Source organism: Tigriopus californicus, chromosome 11 (assembly GCF_007210705.1).
Source record: "Tigriopus californicus strain San Diego chromosome 11, Tcal_SD_v2.1, whole genome shotgun sequence".
NCBI classification, from domain to species: domain Eukaryota; kingdom Metazoa; phylum Arthropoda; class Copepoda; order Harpacticoida; family Harpacticidae; genus Tigriopus; species Tigriopus californicus.
This window is the reverse complement of record NC_081450.1, coordinates 10,073,901-10,093,207: the sequence shown is the minus strand read 5'-3', so window position 1 is coordinate 10,093,207 and position 19,307 is coordinate 10,073,901. Positions and strand designations below refer to the sequence as shown.

At 42.5% G+C, this 19,307-nt stretch overlaps 1 protein-coding gene and 1 long non-coding RNA gene across 2 annotated transcripts; one reads left to right on the top strand and one right to left on the bottom strand.

The window, feature by feature from the left end:
- Positions 1-3,892: 3,892 nt before the first annotated feature.
- Positions 3,893-19,071, top strand: LOC131890773 (uncharacterized). The gene is made up of 6 exons (XM_059240183.1): positions 3,893-6,858; positions 7,269-7,303; positions 10,862-11,439; positions 11,527-11,719; positions 17,709-18,121; positions 18,213-19,071. The coding sequence occupies exons 1-6, from the start codon at positions 5,229-5,231 to the stop codon at positions 18,571-18,573; spliced, it is 3,210 nt and encodes a 1,069-aa protein (XP_059096166.1). The 5' UTR covers positions 3,893-5,228; the 3' UTR covers positions 18,574-19,071.
- On the bottom strand, positions 13,802-16,058 carry LOC131891111 (uncharacterized). Its single transcript, XR_009374374.1, has 2 exons — positions 15,866-16,058; positions 13,802-14,840 (listed from the first exon to the last, which is right to left on the bottom strand). It is a non-coding gene; the product is annotated as an uncharacterized LOC131891111 (long non-coding RNA).
- Positions 19,072-19,307: the final 236 nt, after the last annotated feature.

Sequence of the window (19,307 nt, the reverse complement as noted above, 5' to 3'; positions counted from 1 at the left end):
TGAACTAAGTGCTTTTAGTTATATCTCATTTAAGAAAAGAAATAACTGGCTTAATACTATGTTTGAAAAATAGTGTTTGTGAATGATTAGAGAAGCAGTCATAAAAATACCAAGTGTTTGCATCTACTATCTATGATAATAATGAATGATATGATGATTATTGTCCCTATTAAAATTTGAGATTCAGTGGCACAATTTAAAGTAAATCGCCAAAAGCATTCAAATACTACAATTATGGAATAATCACCTGCAGCCCTTGAATCACAAAAAATGACATTTAGTCGTACAACCATCATCGGTTTTGCTATACTTGCTATGAAATCCTGACCGGTACTATAGCAAGTTTTTTAAATGCTCGTACCTCTAAATAAGGGCTTGGACTTTACCCAGAATTAGGGTCTCTACCCAGAATGAGCATCCGCTCACCACTACGGTGAGTGTTTTTATATATCGGTTAACGTCCAAGTCCTTAACTTCAAGGTACGAGTTATAAAAACAGGTCTCTGGACTGCAGCTAAGTACCACTCTGACCAGGGTCTCTACCCAGAATGAGCATCAAATCACCACTACGGTGAGTGTTTATATATATATCGGTTAAGGTCCAAGTCCTTAACTTCAAGGTACGAGTTATAAAAACAGGTCTCTGGACTGCAGCTAAGTACCACTTGAAACCAGTCCAACAAAACTCGTCGACTTTTCCAATGAGGACATTTCTTATCTCGCTCTTGACGGAGCTGATCGTCAACCACCTCTTCGAACGATACATCAAGTAGGCATCTACGCACATACGTAAGTAAAAGCATGACCATTTTGTTCAATTTAAGTTTGCCACTAAACAAGGCTTAAGTTTGTCTTTCAGTGTAAGGTCTTCCTTGCATTTTGTACTTCTTTTTTTGCAGTACAGCTGCAATGTACTGCACAGTACTGAAGTGTTGTGGCCAACTTAAATCAATCTAGTAAGTCAAATGACATGTATCTCGTGAATGTTCAAGAACCACAAGTCGCCGATCATGGCTTGATCTCCTAATGTTGTCGATATTACAAGGCCTATCAAGTACCCAAGCTCAAGCATATCAATGAGTTGCTCTGACGTCAATCCAGTTCAAGCTCTGATTCGCTAGATTTCGAGGAACAAAACATTTTTTTTGTTACCCTCCATGGTAACGAGTGTATCCCGAACAAAAGGCGTTTTTATGCCGATGTAAACCGTGTCAAGCGCTCGTCTTGATGAACAAGAAAAAATGATTACCCAAACCGCTTGACAACCCAGGGGGAAATCAGACGAAGTGCGCATCAATGTTTAGGAGAAAGCCCAACGATCTCACCTGGAACAAACGTATGTCTCCCCTACAAGCATACATGAACTTGCCCGTCCAATGGTGTATTGGGAAGTTCGAATTAGTTCACTGGGCAATGATTTTTTTTTCTTCTGCTTCATGGGGAACAACGTCCGTCGACCTCCAGCAGACTTTTGCCCTCTTGTTGCGTGGAGGATCCGCGGCTGTGTCTGGGAAACATGTTGGGAATTTCCCCCTTTATCCCATGCTCAACGTTTTGGCTCACGAGGAAAGGTAGTGCTGTGCAATTTGCATCATTCTTTGCTTGGAGCGGGGAATCTGGGAAAGTAGTCTTGAGCTCGACGAAACCGGGTATTGGACTGCATTTTGAAGAAAAACTTATGAATGACACGCACTTTTTTGTTGCCATACAAAAATGGGTTAGTTTGAGGAAATTATGGTTAATTTCGATTTCCTTGAACGAGCGATTGACGGGGTGGCAAAGCAGGAAAAATTGAACACAAAAGTTGGAAGGGTGGATGGTGTCAATTGTAAATGCTTACCAAGTTGAAATCCATATCAAAAGAGTTCTCGAATTACTCGACGTTCTGGCCAAAGATTCAAGGTTTGCAAGATATCCAAAAAGAAAATTCGGAACCGTAAGCAACGAGTTAGCTTATCATTGCCAAAGCGTACAGCCAAAACCTTGGCAAGGTTCAGCTCAGACTAGATATAACGAGTTTATAGGCTCTCAGCTATCCTTGATCGTTTTTCGCTCGCCAAGGATCAATGCTGAGATACCAGTGAATAAAAGGAGCTAGAGTTGCAACATGGATTAAAATACCATGTAATGTTTTGAACCCGTTGTGCATAACGTTACGTTAAGGTTGTAGAAATGCAATTTTAGGTTTTCTTACGCGCTATATCTCCTACAGATGACTTCGACTATTCCGTTCCTGCGAATGCATTTACAATGCCTAAAGTCGCAGGTAATTGATAAATCAAAGAAATGTGTCACGGCTGATTCAACTAGTGTGTACATTATTATAGTGAATGATAAAGATGGACACGTTCAAAATGCTCTCCCAAGAGTCGAAAAGCATCTACGATAGTCTAGAAAACACTGCTGAAATAGTCTGTAATTATTTCATCAGCTAATTTCTCATATACGTCGTCCCAGAAACTGAGTTAAGCTGAGGTAGAGAACACGTTTTTTAGTCGCGCCATTCCGAGAGATCGTTTCTGATCTAAGCCTGGTTATGAATGAAACGTCAATGGCGATGCTTTCAGACTTTCAGGCGCAATTCCTCGTTTTGACCGTTGAGGATGGGGTGTTTCTTGATGGGAGATTTGTTACGAAGAATTGGACTTGTCCAGAAACTATCTTTCTACCGGGTTGAAGTTCTTGGAAATCTCCAAGTCGGGAAAACACGTCTTCACCTCATGCAGTTCACCTGTCCAGGTGAGACTCGAGCATGCCCGTTTTAGTCGTCGACATACGGAGATACAGAGTCCGTACACATGTAGTGAAAACATACACATTTGAGACCAAAATCTCGGATCTAGTGATTTTAGCCTCTTTGGAGCAGACATGTTTCGACATAAAATCATGACATGAATCATGGAAAAACATTCAATGAGTAACACATGAAGCCATCTAGTAACATTTGTTCAAGTCTTGGGATGTGTCAACATGAATGTAAATGAGAGAAGAGTCAGCTAGCAAATATTCTAGCTTTTCTAGATTTCCCAACGAGAACAAAGCGGTTTGTGTCTAGAGGGGACAGAGGATATATCCTTTCTCCTTCTCAAGTTCTCAGTCGAGACAGGACTCCGAAACAGTCGGCAGGGGTCGTCAAGCTCTCATATTGCTCGCTCCTCAGTATTGAGCCTTCTACTCAGGGTGACGAACCCGGTGGATTTTGGACGGGAATCGAGAAATTGCGACTTATTTCCAACCACGGAATTTGGAGTCATTATGACTTGACACACTCTTGTTAACCATTCGACGAGTTGGCCGTAACTTTTGAACGGAAAACATGCCAACCTAAAACGTTTAAACCCAACGGTTGGTTACTTTCCACTCAAGGTTCCGGTATTGCCGACACCGACAGTGGGCAGCCTCAGCAGTGTGTTCCTTCTCTGGCAAAGGAGGTAATCATGCTAGTGGTCGTACGAATGAAGGATAGGAAACGTTTTTATCTTCCCCCTCTAGAGGGGCTTCAAAAATGTAGTCGGTTACCATGCCCGGCACATCAGACTCGCTTTACTGCGCAAATCCCAGCAATAATTCTTCTTGGCTTGGGGAAATGGGGGGGGGGGATGGGGGGTAGTGAATTCAAAGCACAGCTGTGCTGTATTCTGCCTTCTCTGTGGGTTGGTCTGCATTGCATGGGTCCGGTCCATCATATCGTCCCATTCTGGGGATTCGCTTGTGAGGGGGCCCGGACGGCTCACTAACCCGCTCTGTATTTCCAGGCGAACGAGGACCTCGGTCGATCTTGGCGGCGCAGTCCCGGCGACTATTATCCCCCTCGATCCGTCGTCTTCCATCGGGTTTTCGGAAAAGAGCTCGAACGTTCTCGAGTGTGAAAGAGAGTCGAGCCGGGTATTGGCCTGGAAGCACTTGGTGAGAAGGAGGGCTCGGAGGCCGGGTCCGGGCCATGACGGAGTTAGGAAAGATGGAGAGGTTGGAGAATAGGGGAAGCTTGTAGTGTCGTCAGAGGCCTCGAAGGAGGAAGCTATACAAAGCAGAGGGAGACACATCGGATCCAGTCAGTGTTGTTTCAAGCTTCCCTCTGATAGCAGATACTTTGCTAGCGAGTGGTCAGATCCAACTTAGCCATGAGCGAGTTGTGACCGAATTTGTTGTAGTAACCCCCACCATCCATCACTACTTTTACCTGTGATTGTATCACCTAATTCTGAGGGTCCCCTGATATATTGGACCCACCCCATCATCAACATCAACCTTAAAGCAGAACGTTTGAAGACCGACCGACCTTGCTCAAGTGTGGAACGCGTTCTCTCTTTGACACAAAAACAGCAACAAGAACGAAAGAAAGATATCACGCATTAAACATTACAACATTTGGTGTCCTTCCTGCTAGTTCCTGCACCTATCTGGTCCGTTCATTTGAGAGAGTTTACGTTCAAGTTTACGATTCAGTCAGCGACGACGATCTTGCCGTTGTCTCGTTACTTGATCGAACCCACCATTTTTTGGAGAAGCACGAAGTACACACGTACCTAGTGCTACCTACTACCTCCTAGTAGTACACATACATCATTTCTGGGATACCACCATCGCTACTACTCGTTAGTAACAAAACTGGTCCCGCTGCCGCTTCCATCTACCAGCGGATCCCAAGTTCGTACACAAAGTACCCCACCTCTCTCACTGTCTCTCAGGCTCAGAACGCTCAGAACATCCAGGTTTTGGGAGCCCGAACTATCCAATCAGCCAACTAGCCAGCCAGCAGCTAAACATCTAACCAGCCAGCCCACAGCCCAGGCAAGTTCGTTGTTCGATCTACCAAGTCGTCGTCCCTCTATCCGCCATCCAAGTCAGTACTCAGGGCCTATCGTCCCTCTCACCTGACTCAGTGCCCCAGGACAAGGTCTTTTGACTAGGCAAGTTGGTTTGGCCGAGTCAAATTGGAGAAGTAGAAGCATTCCAGTCGTAGTGCAGACCAAAGTGACCTTTGGTTCGGCTGTAGACGATTGTCCCAACTAAATCATATGGGCGAAGCTGAAATCTTAAACACTCACCACTGTTACATCCTTAACTTTCACGATACAAGCATTAACCGTTGTCGTGCCCTTTGAATTCCTTCAGATCTCTGCGTATCCATCCAATTCACACTGAAAACAAAGAAACCAAGCCTGAACTGCAACAGCGAAGGCAACTTCACCAAAAACTTAGTTACTCCGATTTGTACACTTACCACGATGCAACGTAAGCAAACTCCCGCTGCGACTGCCTCACCCGCAGTCGAAATGTTCCGAAATGCCAATCAAACACAGAAGAATTCGCTCAACAAACGGGAGAGTGGCATGTCCTTGATCTCTGAATGTTCCTCCACTGGTTCGTCTTGTGATTCCCGACGAGAATCCGTGGATTTTAATGACGAAAGCTATGGCAACATGGGATCTCCTATGGTCATTGGGAGTGAAGCATCATCCCTGGTCTCCGAGGTCTCGAACCACTTCCCCCTCCATGCCATCAAAGAAAACACGAATGGAGGAAGCAGCGGCGAAGGCTCCCCAGCCTCCAATGCCAATGTGTGTGCCGGTGAACGACGCAAGAAACGCAAGAAGAAGAAGCGTTTGGTCGAGAGTCTTTCTTGTAGCACCTTTAAGGATATCTACTACCTCACCGGTGACGTGCTAGGCGAGGGCAGCTATGGCCGAGTGGAGACCTGCATCAACATGTTCACGGACGTGGAATATGCCGTCAAAATCATCAGCACGAGCAATTGGTGCTTTTCCCGCTCCAAGGTTTTGAAAGAAATCGAACTGTACTATCTTTGTCAAAGCCAGCCCAATATCATCCAGCTCGTTGAGTACTTCGAGGAGACGGATAACTTTTATCTCATCTTTGAGAAGGCCTATGGAGGTCAACTGCTCAGTCAAATCCAGAAGCGGGTTCACTTCACAGAAGTCGAAGCTGCCTCCATCATCCGAGATTTAGCACAGGCTCTGGAGTTCCTCCATGAGCGGGGCATCGCCCATCGGGATCTGAAGCCGGAAAATATTCTTTGCCTCAGCGCCAACTCTCCTCTTCCGATCAAATTATGTGATTTTGACCTTTGCTCCGGGGTTCATCAAAGTATCACTACTCCCTTGCTGCAAAGCCCAGTGGGTAGCGCCGAGTACATGGCCCCAGAGGTTGTCAATGCTTTTAACATCTGTGATGAATTTGACGATGACGATGAACTGACCTACGACAAGAAGTGCGATCTCTGGTCGTTGGGTATCATCGCTTACATATTACTCTGTGGCTATCTGCCCTTTGCTGCCGGCAAATGTGACCAGGACTGCGGCTGGGACCGTGGTGAGGAGTGCGGCAAATGCACTCGGAGTCTCTTCAATGCCATCTGCAATGGGACATTGATCTTCCACGAGCAATATTGGTCGTCCATCTCAAGTGAGGCCAAGGACCTAATCTCCAAGCTCTTGGTCCGGGATGCCTCCCTTCGTCTTGATGCCGGGGAGGTTCTGAAGCATCCTTTCATCGTAAGTGGAGGTTCAAGCGCTCCCCTAGAGACGCCCTCCATGCTCCGAAGACAAACCAGCGTCAAAGAATTTTCCGATTTCACCACCAGTGCCTTGGCCATAAAGAGGAACTTTGAAACCAACACTTCCTTCAGCAAGGCTTTCCGCAAAACCAGTCGAAGCGGAATGAGGCGATCAGCCACTTCCTCGGATTTCATCCCGTCATCGGGCACCAACCTGAACGTGGATGCCACTCGCTCCCGGAAAACGAGTGCTCAAATCATGAGACGTCAGACATCGTTGATCTTTCCCGAGGAGCATCCCATGGTTGCATTTGAGATCCATGGCGAAGAGTCCGTGGAGTGTTAACGCCAACGTCTCGTTCTGTCATTTTACCACCTTTTGCACCATGAAATGAAACCCGAGTTAGGGAGAAAACACAACAGCTTGCCTCAAAAGGCACGACATTGGATCTATTTTTGGATGTTGAATATGATGAAGCAGATAATATTATGAAGACGGCTGATGATATTGATGTCCATGCGATTTCTCCCTCTGTTCGTTTTAAGAACTGTTCGGCAGAAATTGACGCGTTCTATCTCCCAAAATGATAAACCATAATAAGTATCAGTATAACCTCGGTTGGAAATAAATCTAAGATGGTGCCTTTAACCACAATCATTGAGTGTTTCATCGTTCATTTCATCGTGGTAGTATAATTCGCCAATTGGCAGGTTTCAGGCCTGTCCATTGTGGCATTCATCTTTCTGACAGGGCCACTCAACCTCGCCACGTGTGTATGCATCCAGGTAGGCATCGATCGAGCTGGTGCCAGTACAAGGCCTACGTTTGTAGACACGTACTATGTAAACACAACACATGGAGTACACGTACCTACCGAAGGGCCTTGCTCTGAGAGTTACAATGTCGAGGTACAGTGTATGTACATGTCATGTTCATAACAATTGTTGTCAACCAAAACGTCTTTCAATATGAATGATGACTCACGCGTGAATTCGGGTACGTAAAGGGACTTTTCAGTTTCAACCAGTAGGTTTTGGTTCACGAGAGGTCAAGCCAAAATATTCAGTAATCTCGATTGCTCATCTAAGCATGGTTCTCTTCTTCTGTTAATTCAGTTGAGTCAGGGTTAAAAGCAAGGCCAGAAATAATTGGTTGCCCAAAAACAACGTAATTGTCCAGTTTTGTCTCGTCTCTTGGAGTTTCAAGAAATCAATCAAGATCCGATGATCTAGACTGAAAAGTACATACCACGAAGGGAGGGCGCTCATTCGGGCGCATAACATGTTTTTGTAATTCTAGATCAGTTGAAAACCAAGTTCAAAGTTCAACTCTATCAAATCTCAAAAGTTCGTTGTCGTCACCTTGAGCAGGTGGCCATGAATAGTTAAAAGCTTAAAAACAAACATGATTTTGTATATGAAGCATCTCAAATAATAACCTTGTAGTCGATGCCACTGAGATAAATGGGAATAAAAGACTATTCGTTGGAAATAATTGACTTATCGCACTATAAAACAACAACTCACTTGCCGTCGAAACTAAGCAGAAGACCTATCTATACATCTTTATGGATGATTCCTTGGAATATGTGAAGCTTTGATACTCCAACATGAATCCTTATTTCAATGGTCACATGAACAATTTGGAAATATTAGCTTGAAGATCTGAAATATCCATGAAGCATGATTGTGCAGCATGTACCTAAAATGACAAATTTGGCCTCAAAAACTGATCTCAAAGGAAACGCTTTTCCAAGAAATTCATTTCGTATCCTTCGTTTTCTCTGATTCACGACAAAAAAACTTTTAAAAAACGTCATTTATTGGCAGGGCTCAGGATTTCAGCTATTCTCGAAAAATAAACTAATACTCTCTATGAATAATTGATAAGCCAGGGTTTGATTCATCGACTTAAAGTCAAAAAAAACAATACATCAAAAGGAGGTCTGAACACGATGCATCTATCTTTTTTCCATTTTTAAAGAGTTGATAAAAAGCGCATATTTTGGTAACTGATGAAATTGGATCTAGTTAGACGGATATTCCCTCCAAATTCATGTTGGAATTTCATCTTTATCTCCAAAAAGTACTCGTACAGTTAGGCTAGCAGCGATTGAAAACCCATTACACATGAAGTTTATCTATACACGTTCGTATGTTCAAACCAAAGTTCTTCCAGGGTTCAATGGCATTGCATCAACGTGCACTGAGGAAGCGCACAAAACAAGATTTGAACGGATTTTTCTTTCAAGAAAAGCGGACTTACAGTAGTTGAATGACACTGTTCAAGTGAAAAGTATTTGCAACTGAGTGCTTGAGTAGAAAGCACGTGGGACCATTTAACAGAAAAGCTGGTTTACAAGGTGGAATTTTGTTAACTAGGAAAGACGACAGGGACTGGTTGTGTGAGGATTAAAAGGAATTGAAACAGTTAGGTAAACTACTGACCGAAGATTGAAGTTACTATTGCACCCCAGACATGAGGATGAGTAACGCGTGTTCATAACCAAACACTTGTATGGCTTGACTTATGAACTGAATCCCTACATCTTTTTCAATATTGGGACCAAATACGTAGCGTAACTAGACAGGGAAGCTCCTATACGGCTTCAAGAAGCATGGAAATGTCAATCCTGTTATCAATACGAGCATGGTATTCAACTTCAAGTTCATTGGCTAAATATCTACCAATATGATTCGGGTTTAATACATCCAGGCACACAATATAAAAACTACGCTGCAGGTAATTATCAGATTGACTGATATCCATTCCCTTCTTATTTTTTTGTTTTTGTCTGTTAACGTGGCAGACGGCGGATTGGCCATTTAACAGAAAGGCGATAGCTCCTGATCTACTCAATGAATGGTTGTTGTTTTTGAGCCCTGTGCAGACACTTTTTTTAAACAAAACGTTTCTCAAATGAATGTTGTTGTCCTTTTGATTTAGGCCAATGCTCTAACTGTCAAATCCCAACCCTCCTTGCGTACTCGATCGTCCATCTAGGTTTGGCTTCATGGAGGTACACCGGTATCAATCCGACAGTTGCTAAATTCCTGAAGGAGAAGTGGGAGGAAGGCATGAGGGCATGAAGGTAAGAGAAGGGCCCTTTTGGCAGCACTGCAACCCTCTGCAGTTTCGACGAGACACTCGGTTACATTGGCAGAGGGGAGGGGGATCATGTACTGTACATACAAGATGGGACGAGTTTTGGTTTAAAGGCATACTTTGACGTTGGCCAAGACTTTGAGGAAGTGCATGACGCTGATTCTGGATTGGTCCTGATTCTAGCGTCCTGCTGAGTGCCTGTTAGCTGGATGGTGGCGAGATTTGAGGGAAGATTCTAGTTTGTGTTTTCGGTTGACGCAAAGATACGTTGGTTTGCCCTTGTCTGAAAATGAAAATCCCGCGGGACTTTACATCCTGCAGAATTAAAGCCAAGGTGCATTGAACGGCGTAGGGACTTTTTCAAAAAACGTTTATGAACATCAGATGGTGTGGTAAATAAAAGAGAAACGCGCCCAAGCTTAAACGTCAACAACCACAGCAACCTAATACTTAACCTTGATCCAGGAGCTCCAAGCTAAACACGGGCAAAAAAACAGGCAACAACTGACATGGCTCGTGTTGACAGATTATAATTGAGAGCAAAAACACACTTGCTCAAGTGCTTGATGAAACTAAAAATATCTTTAAAAGTACACACAAGTTGATATTAGTCACTCACAAACACCAAAGGAATTGGGTGGTAGAGTTAGCACTGGAATAATACACGATGGCATTCATCTTCTGGCTGGAAATCCTACGACGGCAAATTGCTCAGGGTATTCCCCTACAATGAGGTTAAAAGCGCGTTCACAAATGTGGAATAGTTTTTAAACCGCCTATCAATAATGCCACCAATTGCTACCCTGCGAATTGAGGTCGGACACTTGTGTCCACAATGACTCACCGATCGTACGAGAGATGATTCTTTTTTTACCAAAAACACCTCTTTCTTCCTGTATGACTCCATAATGTTCTCGATAATTTCAAAGGAATATCTTTTCAATTCGATTTTCTAAGGCTACCTCTAAGTCTCTAGTTAGAGCGTGAGTCATATTGAGTAACCTTGCGTTGCTGGGTCACACCATGTATTTGCTTTAACTGGGCATGCTTTGCTCCCAAGGGAAAGGAAACCTTGTAAGAAGAAGCCTTCTCAAAAGTGGGAGGACCTGGTGAGCCAGGATGGACCACCGACCTGACCTCTTGGATTTTGGCAGCGCATATGCATTGAAAAGGCTTTGGATGGAACATTACCAAATATGGTCTTGGGAGCAAGTTTCTTATTTCACTCCATGTAATAGTTAGGGCTGGGCTTCCGGCATGAATCCCGTCAAGTGCTTAGTTACTTGGTGAGCTGTTCCTTTGCTTTTATTGTATTTCAGTTCCATTTTGGGAACCAACCACAACAAGAGAAAGGCACCATGAGGGACATCATCGAACACGTTCAGAGTGATATCAGCCCAAAAACGATCGACATCACTCGCGGAAAGCGTCGCCGGGGGAAGAAGCCTAGCCACCGAAAATTGGAACCCCTTTCATTTCGCGAAAAGTATCAGCTGACCGAGGAACAACTGGGCGAGGGTAGCTCGAGTAAGGTGGTTGTATGCGTTAATAACCTCACTGGCGTCTCGGTGGCAGTGAAGGTCGTCCAGAAGACTCCGGGAATTTTCTCGCGAAGCAAGATGCTCAAGGAGATCGAAACCTTCTATTTGTGCGAAGGCCAAGATAACATTCTCCAGCTCTTAGAGTTCTTTGAAGAGCCCACGTGTTTTTATTTGGTGTTTGAGAAGATGGAAGGGGGCCAACTTTTGGATCACATCAAGAAACGGGCACATTTCTCGGAAAAGGAAGCAGCTCGCATCATTCGCGACATGGCCAGGTTAGAAGCTTCCTTCTTTGAACAGCTTAACGAAATGAACTTTCTCTCACACTACAGCCAATGCAAACACATTGACCGCTATTTCAGAGCCCTCCAATTCCTTCACAAGAAGGGTATTGCTCACCGAGATCTGAAGCCGGAAAATGTGCTCTGTGTCCGGAAGGACTCAATTCATCCCATTAAACTCTGCGACTTTGATCTGTGCTCGAACGCATCCTCCCAAATATCCACTCCAAAACTGCAAACTCCGGTTGGCAGCCTTGAGTACATGGCCCCCGAGGTAATTTAAAGACTGTTATGCAAAACTTTTTTGTGTGTCAACTTAGAAGTGCCGAATTGTTATTTGGCTCTCAGTTTGATAATGTCAACATATCTAAATGCAACAAAAATGCATGTAAATAGTCTTACGTATGAGCAAAAACAAATTTCAATCGACTAGATACAGCGGGAAAACGATCGACGTAATAGTCTCGTGCAAAAACAGGGGAAAATACAATCCAATGCAAAGGCAGTTAGACGGCTAGCAACAATGACGCATTACACTTGATTGAGACTGACAATACCCTTGCTTTGAGCCAAAAATTGGTATTTCCCCGCCCACAGTTTTGCTTTCTTATTGATTTATCCCATTATTTGAGCTCCCTAAGACCTTCAGAAACGTTTTCCAGCCGTAATACATCTGCCCGAAAATAAGATTAGGAACGTAATCAGAAAGGTACAACAGTCACCTTGAAACGGTTTGTTTAAGGAAAAATGCGATAATGGCCAAGCAAGTACAAAGAAACTAAAACACGCAATAGTCAAACTATGTCTTGTAGAGTATTTGTGAGATTCTAAGTCTGACTTTGATATTATATATCTGAGATAAAAAATCCTATCTTGCATCCATTTATATCTCTCTTCATATCCCATTTTGGAATCAAAAGCGACGAGCTCGAAATAGCTTTTCAATTGACGCGACCACCGACTGGTTTCAAAACTGGTCCAGGTTCTTCGTCAGTCCAAGTTTGATTGAGAGTGTATGTACGTATATCCACTTTTAACTCGACCGCAGATGATAAAGGTGAACTCCTACTTCTCCTCTGAAGCTCAACCTGAAATCCTTGAGGGATTCCATTTCGTCCGAGAATCCGACAGGTGAATAACCTGACTCGTGGAATCTATCCAGGTTGAAATTGACCTGGTCTCCGGACTTGGAGAGCGTTTAGTTGTACACGGTATGTACTCCACACATGATGTACGAACACATTTGTTCGGGCCTTTCTGTGGGCCCGCACTCATTCGATCCCGATTTAGTAGAAGGTAGAATCTTGAAGTTGGACGAGGATGAATTTCCAAATCTCAAACTCGTGCTTTTGAGGAGGAATTAAGGAGGCAAAAATATTCTTCTCCATCAACTGAGAATACAAAGAGCAATAAGTAGCCTTGATTTGCCCAACCTGAATAGACAAAACTGTTCGTAGTTTGAGGCATGCTAGATTGGCCCAACAACATTGAAGAGCTTGAGGATTGAGACAAAGAATGTTGAATCCATTGTCTTCCTAAAGGAGTCGAGCAAGAAATCAGTTGGGACGTTGTTTGTTCAAATCAAGAATAACTTGAATGACTAGGCTCTAAAATGAATTAACGAACGGGTGTCTCTCCCGATAAAGTGGAAGAAATTATCTCGTTACATTTCACACTAATCTAATAACACAAACTGATTGCAGCAATTTGGAGCAATTGTGCAACGAGAGTTCTATTTTTATAAATATATTTGATACGCCTTTAGATTAATCCCCATATCATTGATTGAGCCCTTTGTTTGGCCAATAATGTATTTCTGAGATAGAAAAGGGCATTCTTTGCTCTTTTTCGTCTGAAAATGTGGCTTTGTTAAAATGCACGTACGTACAAGTGACTCGCTCAAAGCAAGATGAGAGAGATTTCAGCCGTTTCTCAATGAGTATTAGACTAGATTTGCTTGTTATCAAGTATAACCTTTTTAGTACGCATTTGATTAACAAACTCTCCACATTGTAACACTTTTGTCTGCAGAAGAACATGTGACGAGAGAGTGATTCTTTGTTCATGTTTGAAGTATTCATTCATGTGCAAAAAGGTTAACTTGTAGCTTGTACAATGTTGTACATACCCGCATGGGCACAATTAAGCGAACCAAAAGCCCATGGTATTGACGCGAAATGTTCCCCTTGTCACTGCCATTTAATCCTTGCGCACTGTGCATCTAATGTAAATCACTCATTTGCCGAACATGATATTAATATCTGCATTGAACAAGGCAATCATTTCGTCACAAGACACAACGATCGGCAATTGCGTAGGGATTGATCTCTTCTTAGAATCATACGGAGAGTGCGACTTATCGACACATGTTTTATTGCAATCCATACTCAGAAATGAAACTTTTAATTAGGAACCATCTTTGGGCGCAATTGCCACTTCAAACTTAGGATATTCCCAGAATACAAGCGTGCATTGCCGTGTCAGCAATTGTGGCCCACTTTCAATCGGTTCTTTTGCTTCGCCCCATCCTTGGCCCACTCCGTTCAATTTTCGGTGTTGAAGTAAAAGAAAAATGTTCATCCCACGTGGAGACCCAATTCTTTAGCCACCGACGGGCATCGACAGAAATTGCGACGCAGATGATGCAAAAAGCTCAAGTCAATTCATGGAGTTCAATTCGTCAGGACTCCCAAATCAATGGACGATTGAAAATGCTTTGGAATTCTCTGCACTGAAATCTTTACATTATACCACGAGATATGTATTTTCCTATTTTATTCACTCATCTCGAAAATTTGTCTAAAAAGGTCCATTTGGAGAAAAAATCGTCGAGATAGAGAATGACATGGAAATATTACGAAACATCTCAAATAGATCGAACTTTTTTAAGAAAAAAAAAAGACTTTAGCCACCATTATCGCACCCCTGGTGTGCGATAAAGTGAGCGTTCCCGGCAATATGAGAAAAGGCGTAGTTAGAGAGGGTAAACGTTATTCTCCACCGATTAGTTGGCGGTGCTACTTTTTTAAATCTTAACCTCACCCAATCAAACCTAATCTAACCTTACCTAACCTAACCCAACCTAACCTAACGCGATATTAATAACCCTTAAAGTCGCTATCTAAACCTTTTAATATATTGCCACAAATCTAAAAATGAGCACCGCCAACTAATCGGTGGAGAATAACGTTTATCAGTTAGAGAGCCCTGTCTTTTACTCGATTACATAAGAACTCGTTTGGAGTTGGAGTAAGCGTTGCCGGTTCCCGCGAAGTTCATGCTTGCTTCTATGTAGGTACAACAAGCGATCCATCCAATCCAAGGGATTCTTTCGTTCAAAACTCATCCTCTGTCCTGCCTTTTCATGCGCTCCTCAGATGACCGTGCACTGATGACTAAACGAAAAAAAAGGATGATTATTTTTGAAGCCACCACAAAGATCAAGAACACTCCCAAACAAGTTTGAGACTGTCAAACAGTAAATATAGAATTGTGCATCACGCTTGATGTGTGTGGGTGTAGAACCGTAGGAGATTGCATTGGCACATCCCCGCATGTTCACGATAAATCGATAGTTTTCTGATCGCCCGATAGCAAAGTCTCAAGGGTGTTTGGACTCTGATTTCGTCATTTCAACTTGATCAGATTTTCAAAGGATCTCATTTCATGTTTGTTAATTCTTGAAACCAACAAACCATGTTCCAATGATCTACGCATCACCTCTGCCCTCTTTAAACAGACTTCTTGTTGCTGGATTGGCCAAAGTACGGTTCTTGCTTCAAAACAAACGAAGACAGAGGGAAATTTGTTTGCGGTTTCATCATATCAAGGAAACGGCTTATCATACCATTTCTACTACGCATGATCCAGCCACGAGCTTTTTTTATCAGTTCTAACTTGGCGACTTAGACACAGTCCCAACAAAAACTTGTGTACGCTCATAGATCTAGTAAGCAAGGTGCTCTTGAGTACAAACGCCCTTTGTAGTACAGATTTGACTGGCGAGCTGTGAGAAACGATCATGGTGTTCATTTAACCGCTGTTTCCAGAGTAGCTCTCCCTCAAAAACATGTTATTGAGACAAATCTGACGAAGTTGTTCAAATTTTCACTGCCGATTTGTTAGCAGTCTGATTCCTGTCTATCTAGCGTCAAATGAGTCCGACGAGTGATGTCAAGATGTGCGCCCCAGATCTGGTCAAAATATACTAGCTTACATATACGTCTCTCGATTAGTACAAGGCTTATGGACAGTCTGGAGATCTCACAGACCATTGTACAGAGCACGTGAAGTGCCTTTGTGGCCAGATTGCAATGCGAATACTTGTCTCGGCACGGAGTCTTCATTGTTATTCCAAGGACACATCAAAGATTTGAAGGTTCAAAGGAAGGCTGGTGCATTTGTTCTGAGCTAAACAAACCTGAATGTACGGTGATGTGGATATTAGGATTTCAGCAAATTATCGATAAAGGCACGTTTGAAAAGCGTGGGGTCCTCATGGAATTGAAGATGCTATGTACAGAAGAGTAGGGCTTTCACTGTTCAGAGAGAGTTGATATTTGAACGTTAAATTAAGGTTAGTGTTTATCTCTATCAAATAGGAACTGATCACTCCTGTGTTCCTTTGTAATGTGTTTTGTTGATCAAGATGAATTACAGTAACGATAAAGAAGTACAACAACAACAAATGGATCTGATTTAGAAATACAGATATAAAAGGTAACAACATGGTTGCCAAAAACCAGAAGTACTTGTAGTCAAAATCATAGAGTACTTCAATATGTCACTGAATACCGAGTTATCAACTGGGCAGTTAAGTACTCTATTTGAGAATTTACAAATTTTATAAATTTGGCTTCAAAAAAAGAGATGAGAGCCAATATCTTCAACATCAGGCATTTCTTGTATAATTGCTTCGAAAAATATGAAGCAGCTTATACTGGACAAATTTAAATCATCCACTGATTATGCTTGCTCATCAATATGCTATCATAATCGTTAAATAAAGTGAAATATTGAGAGGAAGAACATAATTATTATGATTTTCTTTTGTAGTGCGTAGTGCTTCATGTCTATTCTGTATAATGTTTTGTCAGTAGAAATATGTTCAGACAAAATCTACAACCAAAGCAGAACAAGGTTCAACAACGTTGATCAATAAAGCCTGTCAAGGGTCATAAATGGGGATAGGTAACCGCTCATAGAGGCCAAATCTTGAAAAATGGCAAGAAAGGACCAAAAATCCTCTCCAACTCATTCNTGTTCAGTTCGCTGGCGTTTAATGGCAACGCTAATCCTGATTGAGAGAACACGCAACCTCTTAAATAGTGCTTCAACAAATGAAACCTATTATGTGACATAAATTTCGCTTTCATATCATTCTACAAAAATGCCAATGTTCTCAACATTATTATGATACACGCAAGTACTCATGAATGATTGGTAGAAGTGTGTCAGAACAACCAGGTTGTAAAATCAATTCGTATCTATTTATAGTCGTTAGTGTACGAGCTATAATTGAAACTTAAATATCTTCAACATCAGGCATTTCTTGTATAATTGCTTCGAAAAATATGAAGCAGCTTATACTGGACAAATTTAAATCATCCACTGATTCTGCTTGCTAATCAATATGCTATCATAATCGTCAAATAAAGTGAAATATTGGGAGGGAGAACATAATTATTATGATTATCTTTTGTAGTGTTTCATGTCTATTCTTTACAATGTTTTGTCAGTAGAAATATGTTCAGACAAAATCTACAACCAAAGCAGAACAAGGTTCAACAACGTTGATCAATAAAGCCTGTCAAGGGTCATTAATGGGGAAAGGTAACCGCTCATAGAGGCCAAATCTTGAAAAATGGCAAGAAAGGACCAAAAATCCTCTCCAACTCATTCTATAGTGATCAATCATTGACTGAGTTTTGATTGATTTTGCTCCATGCACAAGCAAATGTTTTTTTTATAATTTGTATTAGGTTTTGGAGAAAATTATATCGACAGGTTCAAGACAAATTTCCGAATGTTATTTCTGAGTGCTTTATTGCTACTGCCTTGCCATATCCCTTTAAACGATGTCAGAAATTTGCACGGATTTTTTTTTTGAAAGCCTTCGTCAATAGACTTTCAATATATTGCCACAATTGTTAATCGCAATTAGGGCGGTAAGATGTGAGACATGGAAAAAAGTTGGTAAACCGGTTCCTGATGTTAGGAAAGCATTACTAAACTAAGCCGTTTTCTTATCTGTTTTTATATAGGTTCTCAGCGCCTTTCAACTATCTGAAAGCGATGGTTCAGAATTCGAGGAAGATGAAGACGACAACGACGAATATGAAGGATTCCAATCAGGTGCATCACCGAGCAATCCTCACAGGAAAGTATCTGCCCATCCAAACAGACATGGGTACAATAAAAAGTGTGACCTGTGGTCGTTGGGCGTGATCATGCACATTTTGCTAAGTGGTTCACCTCCATTCTCTGGCAATTGTGGTCAAGAATGTGGCTGGGACAACGGGGAGGCGTGTCCAATCTGTCAGAAACGGCTTTCAGCGGCAATTCAAGAAGGAACTCTGAATCTTGACAAGCCATTTTGGAAGTCCATTTCAAACCCAGCCAAAGACCTATTAATGAGACTCCTCGAAAAAGATGTCGAGGCCAGGATCGACACCAGGTCTGGAATAGTTCCTCTTATTGGTTGTTTACTCATACGAGTACATAAAATAAATCACCTTCTGATTCGACATTTTTTCTACTAATCCTAGGTCCTTACTGAACCATTCTTGGATCACAGGGGCCGGCAATGCCAACATGTTGGGCACTGCCAGGATTCTTCGTCGCCACGCGAGCACCCAAGAATTGTCAGACTTCACCACCTCGGCCTTAGCCTTGAACAAGGCCATAAGTTTCAACGAAGCCGAGGACAGTCGATTGTCCGATCGAAGAAATGTGGCCACTCACAATCTGACCAAGTCCAATTCCACCTCCATTCCAACCGGAGAGAGCCTCTCTCGGCATCAACGATTGTGCCGCCAAAACCGACTTATTCCTAGGGATTCGTCTCGTGAGCCAAGTTCGACCATCGGTTCAATTGATGAGAACACCTTGTTGATCTGGGACAAGTAGTAGATTGGTGGTACGGTGTTATTTCTTAATCCGGTCAAGGTGTTGGCCGACCCTTGTGAATTGTGAGCTTGGAAATGGGCCCAGCATGAGACTCTTCCTGCAATGTCTTATCAATATCTGTGGCTATTACCTGCATTACCTCTCCTGCTAGTGACGCACTGGATTGGCTTGATTGTCAAATAGGTTGAAGGTGGTGGTGTGATGACCATATCCATCACGTCTGCCAATAAAATTATCAGCGTGTCGCCAACCATTCCCTGTTGAAGATCGATCGTTTCCCCTCTTGTAAAATGATTGATCAGATCGTAAACTTGTCAAATAACGCCTCCAATTGGTTTGTCTGTCCAACTAATAATTGAGAGATCAAGAGAACTAGATGGAAGGAAGCGAGCGGAAATTCAGTCCACATTGAAGGACCAAGTGCCGCCGATTTTCAACAGAGATATGACACCAATTTCAAGCCAAATTCCCTCTTAATTGAAGAGATTGGTTGCCTCCATGATCGACTCCAATGATTTATGCGATTAGCCCGCGGCATGGTTTAATAAAATTAGCCAAGACGCAATTTAATCAAAAATTGGGCACCCACAAGGCTCGAATGTTGAGCCTGTACAAAGTTTCATCCTTTGAACTTCCACTTTAAGTTGGATTGCCAAATGTCAGCAAGTATTTCCTCACCATTCTCCTCTTTTTACAATGGCAAAGTGAGATTTCTAAGCCTTAAATCGTGGTCG

What these genes read in the sequence shown, in the direction of transcription:
- LOC131890773 (XM_059240183.1), top strand. Translation starts at nt 5,229, where the DNA reads ATGCAACGTAAGCAAACTCCCGCTGCGACTGCCTCACCCGCAGTCGAA. An exon ending in CCACGTGTGTATGCATCCAG is followed by an intron (nt 7,304 to 10,861) that starts GTAGGCATCGAT and finishes TCCATGTAATAG; the next exon opens with TTAGGGCTGGGCTTCCGGCA. An exon ending in GAGGCCAGGATCGACACCAG is followed by an intron (nt 18,122 to 18,212) that starts GTCTGGAATAGT and finishes TACTAATCCTAG; the next exon opens with GTCCTTACTGAACCATTCTT.